This window comes from Antrostomus carolinensis, unplaced genomic scaffold (assembly GCF_000700745.2).
Source record: "Antrostomus carolinensis isolate BGI_N321 unplaced genomic scaffold, ASM70074v2 scaffold6806, whole genome shotgun sequence".
Taxonomy (NCBI): Eukaryota; Metazoa; Chordata; class Aves; order Caprimulgiformes; family Caprimulgidae; genus Antrostomus; species Antrostomus carolinensis.
In genome coordinates this window covers 16,622-25,624 of record NW_010323840.1, presented here as the reverse complement: position 1 = coordinate 25,624, position 9,003 = coordinate 16,622, and the positions used below count along the sequence as shown (strand labels likewise).

At 38.1% G+C, this 9,003-nt stretch overlaps 1 protein-coding gene across 1 annotated transcript in view; it reads right to left on the bottom strand.

Annotated features, from left to right (window-relative positions):
- LOC104527084 (microtubule-associated serine/threonine-protein kinase 2) overlaps positions 1 to 9,003 on the bottom strand; it is a gene marked incomplete at its 5' end in the record, with an annotated part of 38,522 nt that overhangs the window by 15,349 nt on the left and 14,170 nt on the right. Inside the window, 7 exons of the mRNA XM_010170703.1 lie at positions 333 to 455; positions 2,073 to 2,174; positions 3,201 to 3,366; positions 4,696 to 4,828; positions 5,251 to 5,389; positions 6,775 to 6,983; positions 8,914 to 8,999. Of these exons, the coding sequence (XP_010169005.1) occupies positions 333 to 455; positions 2,073 to 2,174; positions 3,201 to 3,366; positions 4,696 to 4,828; positions 5,251 to 5,389; positions 6,775 to 6,983; positions 8,914 to 8,999 (958 nt within the window). The remainder of the gene's footprint in view (positions 1 to 332; positions 456 to 2,072; positions 2,175 to 3,200; positions 3,367 to 4,695; positions 4,829 to 5,250; positions 5,390 to 6,774; positions 6,984 to 8,913; positions 9,000 to 9,003) is intronic.

Genomic DNA, 9,003 nt, shown 5'->3' with positions numbered 1-9,003 from the left:
AGGGAAAGATAACATTGCTCAAAAACTCAAGGAACTTGAATTTACCAAATGCTTTGGAAGTACTGTAATAAACCCAGCATAACAACCACAGCACACTATGGCTGGCAGGACCACAAGCACCAGTGGAAGGCAAATTAACTTCAGCAGCAACATTTTTTTCATTTAAAACTAATTTGCTTTCAAAGAAACCTTACTTGGCATTCAACAGGAACTTTTAAAAGCAATTTCCATCAAATGTTTTATTCAATTTCTAACAATGACTTATCTCTAACAATTTCAAAAATGAAATACAAAAAAATCTGATGCTGTTTAGGCTGAATCTTTAGTCTTACTGTCAAAATAGCTTGTGTCATCCTCAGATTCCAACTGTGGGATGAATTCAGCTTTCTGCCGAAGTAATCCATTCCAGTCCAAATCTTTAAAGAACCGATGCTGTTTCACTTCAAAGGCACTACCTGAAATAAGCACCTTTTATTGCAGAGTATTTCTTTCAGCATTTGCATAATGAGAGAAACAAACCCTAAAAATATCAAGAGCCCAAAAGAACGTACTGTAGTACATTTAAGCCACACGTTTTCCAGGAATTTTGAGAAACAACTTACCCTTTTACCAAAGTGGTGATGCAGGATAAAATCTGAACAAGATTTTCTCCTTCCCACCTCCTCTTCCTATTTAACGACAGCACATGACTAAACTGGCTGGAAGACATCTGCTGTTACATTTTACAGCAAGATGCAAGATTAAGAACTAATTAACATCTTAATTTAAAATTTCCAAACTCTAAATACCATCTTGTTCATAGCTAAATAAAGAGAGGAAATTCAGAAATGTACTTATCATGTGAGTGACTCCACTCATTAATAAACTCATCCATGTGCTTAAAAGAAGGCGGGGGCTCACATATCTTCCTGAATTAGTATCTTTTGTTATTAAACTCACAAGCTTGGATACCCAGCAGGAGAAACTAAGGAATATCTACCTACTAGTATGTGCATTCTTTTTCAAATGAAATTAATATTCATAAAAGATGTTACTGTCTTTTTTAAAAAAGAGAACAGCAGAGGAAAAGAGATAAAAGGTTTGCTGAGTGCCAGTGGCACTACAAGATGCCAAGTGGAACAGCAGTCTCAGCATTACAGGTATATAAGAAATCAAAAAAATCAGTCCATCAACTCATTTTATAAGGCAAGAAATTCTACATCTTTTCCATGACAGCAACATCTTTCAAGTACACGGATTTGAAGCAGAGAAGAACATGTGAAAAACCATCTGATATCATTATTAATTCATGATCTATTCATCACCCTTGTGTGAACATGCATTAAGTCTGCTGAATATATGTGCCTTTTGGAACTGTTATATATTTAGGTTTTATTTTATCCTTAAAGTGTAGTTTCCAATTGAAAATCCAAAATTAAATCAAACAAATAAAATCAACAAAACAGACAACCTTTGCTGTGAAGCCGCAGTGTTGCACAAATTATTTCCAAACAAGAGTGCAGCTAGAGATTATTTATGGTTATTTACAATCAGGAAATGAGAAGTGTTGGCTTCTAAAACTTGAAATCTCACATTATAATATAGGAAGATTGACACATGCATCTGACTTTGCCAAAAAGATTATCAGACTTTGTTGTATGTTTGGAGAATTCTACAGTACAGGCCTCCAGGAATGGAAAAGTTTTCATTTATTTTATTACACCCAGGAGTTCACATCCATGTAGGGGATTAAGCCTCTAGTCAAAGAGAACTTCAAAGAAATCTGATTATACACTGTTCAAACGGAGACACAATCTCAAGCCTTTAATGGAACAGCACAAATTTCAGAAGTTACGTTGCCAAACTGATGGTGCCCCTTTCTTGTTTCCCAAACAAGACAGTAATAGCTGCCTGACTCATGTACAAATGTACACTAATTGTCAGAGCCTCATCACACAGGATTCACTGAACCCAGGAGAAACTGTTTCCCAGCTCTAGGTGAGCATTTTTCAACATGGGTGGGTGTCCATCACTGGCAAGGTAGCTTCTTTTCCTGCTTCTGGCTACTACTTTCCTATGCACAAGGTTCCTACCTGTTCCCATTCTTTCCAGAGGATTTTGGCGGAGAAGCTTAGAAATGAGGTCCTGGGCATCTGGTGGCAGTGCATCATCACCTTCTGGCCAGGCAATTTCATCTGGGGACAAAAACAAACTTGACATTTTCTACCAGCTTCATGACCAATTTGAATAACCATTCACATTCTTATACCGTAAAATGCAGTGTTCAGTTCTGCCCCAGAATCGTAAATACCTTGAATTCAGCAGCTTGCATACTTAATATAATTCAAGCATTGACATTTTCCAAAACGCATAAAATTCAGCATCAGCTAAAGCTGCTGTCAATCCAAGCAGTGCTTGCGGAGAAAAAAAGCATTAAGAACTCTATTAATAAAGTATGAAATGGGACTTCCATGACAATCCATAAACAATGACACTGACAATACCGCGGCTGTATCTCATGCCTGCACATTCCACACTCGTTATACTTGGAACAGAGAGAACAATTCACAGGTAACGATTTCATGCATCATATTTAGTTCTTTGCTGAAATTTGCTTTTTAAAGAGGACATTTGCCAAGTGTGTTAAAAATTTACTGTTTCAGAAAGCGTTCCCAATAGGAAATGTTTTCACTGGCATATTCACTGAGAGAACACAAAGCAATCGTTTGTCCAACTCTAAGCAGGAGATGGGTTTAAAAAGCCACAAGTCATGAAGGTACTGAGTGTTTTGCTTAGAATTTCCTTTTCATTTCATTTACACAACAATTACTAATTGACTGACATTTGCACCTACAGAAACAATAACCAAAATCAGGCTGAATTAGACCAATTGGCGGCTGCTCCTTTCATATTGTCTGGCATTTAAGTTAAAAGACAGAACAGAAAAATCCCCAAATACTTCCCCCAGTCCCACAAGGATTTCCGTGACTTCCATACCACGTAACAATGAGAAAACTATCCAGCAAGATGTTAAGCAACTCAACAACTTTCAATAGCTGGAATCAAGATGGATGCTACTTTGACACAGAAAAATGAATATTTTTAAATTAAAACACATTATTTTATACCTACTCTTTCCCGAGTAAACAATCCTTAATATTTTCAAGGCTTTACTTCACAGCACACTTTGAAACCCCTTCAGAACCAGAACAGGAACATACCACTGATCACTTGTCCAAACAGCTCTTCAGGTGTGTCCCCAAAGAAAGGGACGCAACCGACTAGAAACTCATACAGGATAATGCCCATGGCCCACCAGTCCACAGGCTTCCCATAGCCCTGGCGCAGGATCACTTCTGGTGCAATGTATTCCGGAGTCCCACAGACCTCAAGAGAAACACAGAAGAAAGCAATAAACCTACAAATTGCCAAATTTACATCAAAACTTATCTTTATCTTTTTTTTTTTTTTCTTTCCACCCTCAGAGCTTTACAAGGAAGTTAATAATGTTGTGCCACTAACCACTTTATGCTCTGGACTACCATGGAGCAAGAGTCTGTATTTGAAGGACACATTACCTGCACAGAAATGGTATCATGTACTACGAAATGCTCCTAGTGTGGACAAGTAGTTCTTTGGTGAACATATAGTAAAGCATATGGGAAAAATGCATATTCTGTGTGTATAGGTCTGTCTGTCTGATGGATGTCTCCTGGCACAGATACAGCTATCAGGAACTGAGTTTTGACAAACCTCTCACATCTCTGTGCTAGCAGAATTTAGTTTCACAGATGCAGAATTAGCAGCACAGCATGATTACACACTTCAGCATTTAAACTTGGGAGGTACATCTGGCACAGACAATGGCTCAGGAAATCACCTTGGAATATCTAGGTTGCCTTGGGCTTAGAAGCAGCAACACTAACAAAATAGTTGTAAAAAATGTAACACTGCAAAGTGCAAGACCATGATCTAGTGACCTAAGAGAGTTCATGCTAGAAAAAATGTTACTCAGAAACAAAGGAATACCACAGGATGGTTATGGATTAACATTTGGCACAGCTAAAAAAGAAAATTCAGCTGCAATCCTAGATATTTTCAGGAGAGAGGAGTATTTTTTAACCCCATTATACAAGGAGCCTGCATCCAGAACAGTATAGTTCCTGTCAACTTTGTCCAGGAAATATCAACTCAAGCTGAAACAGGTGCATAGAAGAGCTATTCATTCACCAAAGGAAAATCTATCTTGTTGTCTAAAAGAACTTAGCTAGTTAAGCCTAGCAAAATGAAGGCTAAGGAGAAAAATGTAAGTATCACGGGGATAAAAATCAGTGTTTAAGCCATCAGACAAAATTACAAGAAGAAATATACAGGAAGTTGCAATGAACTTTCTAAACACCAGAAGGGGGAGATCATAGAACAACCTTCCAGCAAAATCAGTGTTACATCCCTAAGCCAATTTCTGTTCACACCTGCACTGGTGCCCAGGCCACACTTTCAATATCCTCAACCAAGAGCTGAAGTGCATCACTCCAAAACAAGAAGCTGAAACAACAAACCATGCCAATTTATGCACAAACATAAGAATGGACTTTTACTTTTCCTCCCATTCTACAACACACAACAAAGTGTCGAGGCAGAGAGGAAGTGCTATTCTATGCCCAGACACAATCCTGCATCTGACGCCACATCAACAGACAACATTTTTCAGCTTACCTGCTTGTCCAGGAATTCCCTGGTATCCTTCTCAATGTGTCCCTCATAAAGATTAGTTGTAAGGCTCATTAACCCAATTTTAGACAGTCCAAAGTCTGTTAGTTTAATGTGACCCATGGAAGTTATCAGGAGACTAGATGAAAGAGAAGGAGCAAAATAATCCAACATTCAATTAATTGTTTCCCAAAAGCAATTTAAAAAAAGAAAACCACAAGATAATGCTAAGCAAGTTCTCAGTGTTAGGTCCCTATCAAACACCTGGAAGAAACCTCCTATGCAACTGAATATCACAGAGCTGCCAAAGCAACTAGAAATCAGACTTTCTGTCATAATTTCATCAGTGAAGCAACAGCTTTGAGATAGTATCTGAAAACATTCTTCCTACTCCTTTCTCAGTGTCTATCTGGTTCTACATCAGTAGCAAGAGACTCCATAAAATCTCCTGCATGTCAGATGTCACTGAAGATCTCTACTGTCTCTAGCTCCCATGTCCTCTTGTCTATGGAGAAAGCTCCTGAAGAACTGACTTTCTCCTTCCAGCTTCTGAAGACTTACTTATCAGGTTTTAGGTCGCGGTGAACAATCCCATAATTGTGTAGGTACTCCAATGCCAGAACAGTCTCAGCAAAATACATCCTTGCCATATCAACAGGCAGGGCACCAATGTTCTTGAGAAGTGTAGCACAATCACCTCCTAGAGAAAAAGTTGCAAATACGGCACAGTGAAACAGCAAATATCAGTAAGAAAGAACAGCTACAGGTCTATGATACTAGATTAGGGTAAGTTTTCTAAAGGCTGTCTCTCTCAGCTCTGTTAGCCTGAATTCTAAAGCCCTCTCTATGCTCCTTCTTGAGCTTTAAATAAATATTAAAATCTTAGGAAAACTGAGATCCATGTATGCTGGGCATGCTTGCTCAAGAACTGTACAGATGCTGTTTCCAAACCTTAAGCAAGCCTTGAAGAAAGGGCAGTTCATCACTCTTCGGCCTCTCTATAAATTTCTTTGCTTTCCACCACTGAGACACATACTACTTCTGATATACAAGCTTCTTAAAATAGTAAGTAAACACCTCTACAACTACTAACTGGCTCTCCCTACACATGGAGAGGCAGTCATGCCTTTGGACACAGTGTTACTCATAAAAATAAGTCTGTGGGCCCCTGACTCAAGCTTCTTAAGGAACAGTGGCCACATATTTCATTTGACCTTCATCTCTACTTGCAAATAGGAATTAATATTAAATTTTTTTATGTCAATACATCAATTTTTATTCCACTAATTTATCCGAAAGTGCACTAATATAGTAACTATAAGCCTATTTCTCATAAACATTCAACCAAGCAACCATTCAACCACAATAAATTGATCCTATCCACCAGTGGAAATATATTGCTTACAACAAAATACAGTGATAAAATACAATCAAATAATATTCCAAAGAATAAGCAAAGCAAAAAAACACCCTAGCATAAAAGAGCACTGTATTTTAAAAAAGGCTGCTAAAGAACAAGGATTATCTCACTTGGTGATGTTTCTTAACTTTTTTTTTTTTTTTCCTAACTGTAATGCCAAGCAAACGTGCATCTAGCCATGTCATCCCATAGGAGAGTGGAAGGATCTCTTTCCAATGAGGACTGGAAACTTCATGCTGACTTCTGACCCCAGCAGTTTTCTACATGTGGCTTTATGTTTCCTCAGCTCCACTACAATAATGTTGTATTTGTCACAGGGATTCACAAATGGAGTATCTCCTTACACTAAACTGTACTAGTGGTAGAATGACTCATTTCTCCAGCTCAGCCCAAGCAGTCCATACACTCCTCCCTAAAAAGGCATCACGACCTCCTCTGTGACTGCAGGGCTGACTGAGCTCACTTTCCATGAAGAAAGGAATAGCTACACATGAGATGTTCTTCCCATTTATCACGTTCAGAACAGTGATCAGTCTTACATCCAAAAATACACATCTTATAAATCACTCAGAAACATCATCCTTTACAAGGAGACACACTGCATAAACACCACACGTCCATCCCAGCTAAGGTCCCTTTGCAGGTGTAGATAACGACACCCATACCTTCCACATACTCCATAACCATGCAAAGGTGGCGCTTGGTCTCAAAGGAGCAGAACATGCTGACCACAAAGGGGTTCTCAGCAAACGTCAAGATATCTCTCTCCACAAAAGCCTGCTGGATCTGGTTTCTCAAGATCAGGTTCTGTTTATTGATCTTCTTCATGGCAAAACGTTGACGGGTGGTCTTGTGTCGCACCAAATACACTGCTCTAGAAAACCACATACCAAGAGGAAAAGTTCCATTTTCAGTTCAAACTGTTTTGTTTTTTTTTTTTTTCTTAAAAGCTTTGGATGGATCTTGACAGACTTATCTATGACTCCATAAAATCCCTTCTCAGTGTCAACCTCCTCTAGAAAAGAAGGAACCCCATGATTCTTCTTTCCAGAAGCTACTCTGCCTTCTTGAATTAAGCAGCATTTTCGCTCATGTGACAAATAAAGAGATATTTCAGACATAAATGTCACAAAGCATCATGGCAGGGGCATGTATTTTTCAACACTACAGTCACAATTTCACTTAAAAAATTGTCCAAAATGTATGGAATCAGCACGATTTCTTTCCAAGCTCCATAAAATTAATTTGACGCAATCTACTGTCACCAGGGATTTCCTTCAGTAAAGCATCTCTTATATTTCCATCATTTGCAGATCATTAGATTCCTGCACATTAATAATACAGTTTGCAAATAAAATTTTCATCCAGTTTGCCTGCCTTATTGAATCAGTACTTGTTTCCTTTTCTCTGGAGTATATTACATTTAACATGGTATTGTGTCTCACCAGCAGCTGACTATAAAATGCACCCAGGATAGAGACAGATGTGAGTAACAGCAACACTATCACCTCTCCCTCCCTTTTTTACAAAGTTACATTTAAATCACAGGGCCTGTGCTGAAATACAACTGAAAAGATGTAAAATCTTCTTGTCTAATAATAGGCTCTTCAACATGTTCCACTCTGTCTTCACTGAAAAAATATGCTTACACTTTTTCCACATATACTTTCTAAAAAATTAGTTGCTGTTAACTAAGCACCAACTTTGACAAAACACTCAAGCTCAGATTTTGCTGTTAGGTCCTACTGAATATCACTGCTTTTCAGTTACAGTCTAATGCCTATCACTTGTATGATTTATGAACTGCAAAGAGTCAGGAAACCTCTTTAAAATTCTGTACAGGTTTGTATAAGTGGTTAAAATTGTAACCAACCAACTTAATTCTGGATTCTTCAATGGATAATAAAATCTAATAGCATTTTTAGTGTATTACTTCTCGCAGTAGATTTGACTCAATGTAATTTTAGCATTTCTTCTGGTATTTTAAGCGTTCACAGCCATGTTACATGTATAATCTGAATAAACTTAAGAATGGAAAAGCATGAACTGCTTCTGCCTCAATACTCTTGCTGTTTCAATGAATAATAAATAACAGTTGCAACTACAGAATTATATCCTCACTCATTTAGCCTTTAAACAAACACATGTCACAGGACTTAACCAGATAGCATGAAAGGTAATACAGAAAACCTTGATAAGAAATAAGGAAATGGATGCAAAATAATTTTCTCAGACTCATGGAACTACATTTTTTTACTATTACTTGGGAAATCTCACAATAAACTAAGTAACAATATTTTCCCTAGAGATGAAGTTTAGGGAAAATGTTTTTGTCATCTCAAACTAAGGTACTAAAGTGTCTATATTTTACCTACCTACCATAAAGAAATGGTGCAGAAATAGTTACTGGAAAAACAGACTTGATGTCACAGCTCTGAAGAGCTTCAGAAAACTTAAGCCATAGAGGGATCAGGAATACCAGAAAGCTTTCATGTAGGGTAACTAATTTTTACAAAAGGTCCCTGAGCCGGAAGCCGTGTGTCAGTGCAGCGCAATGTAAGGACTTCACAGCCAGGAACTATGTCCAGGTACAGGGGCTGTTGTCTAAGAAATTCCGAGAACATGCAAGAAATGGCATCTCCTAGAACACCAAAGACATCACAAATGTGGAACCTCTGTAAGAGCCAAGCAAAACTCATTTATGCTTTGGACCCAACAAAAACCGGTCATTTGCCAAACTTTGCTACAGCCCTTTGCTGAGTAGAACAATTATTTTCTTCCAAAGCAAAGTCTAGAAGCCTTACCCATAAGCACCATTACTGATCAGCTTAATAGTTTCAAACTCTTCTTCAGATGGAGTTTTCTTTGACTGGACAGAGGCCCCACGGCTCTGG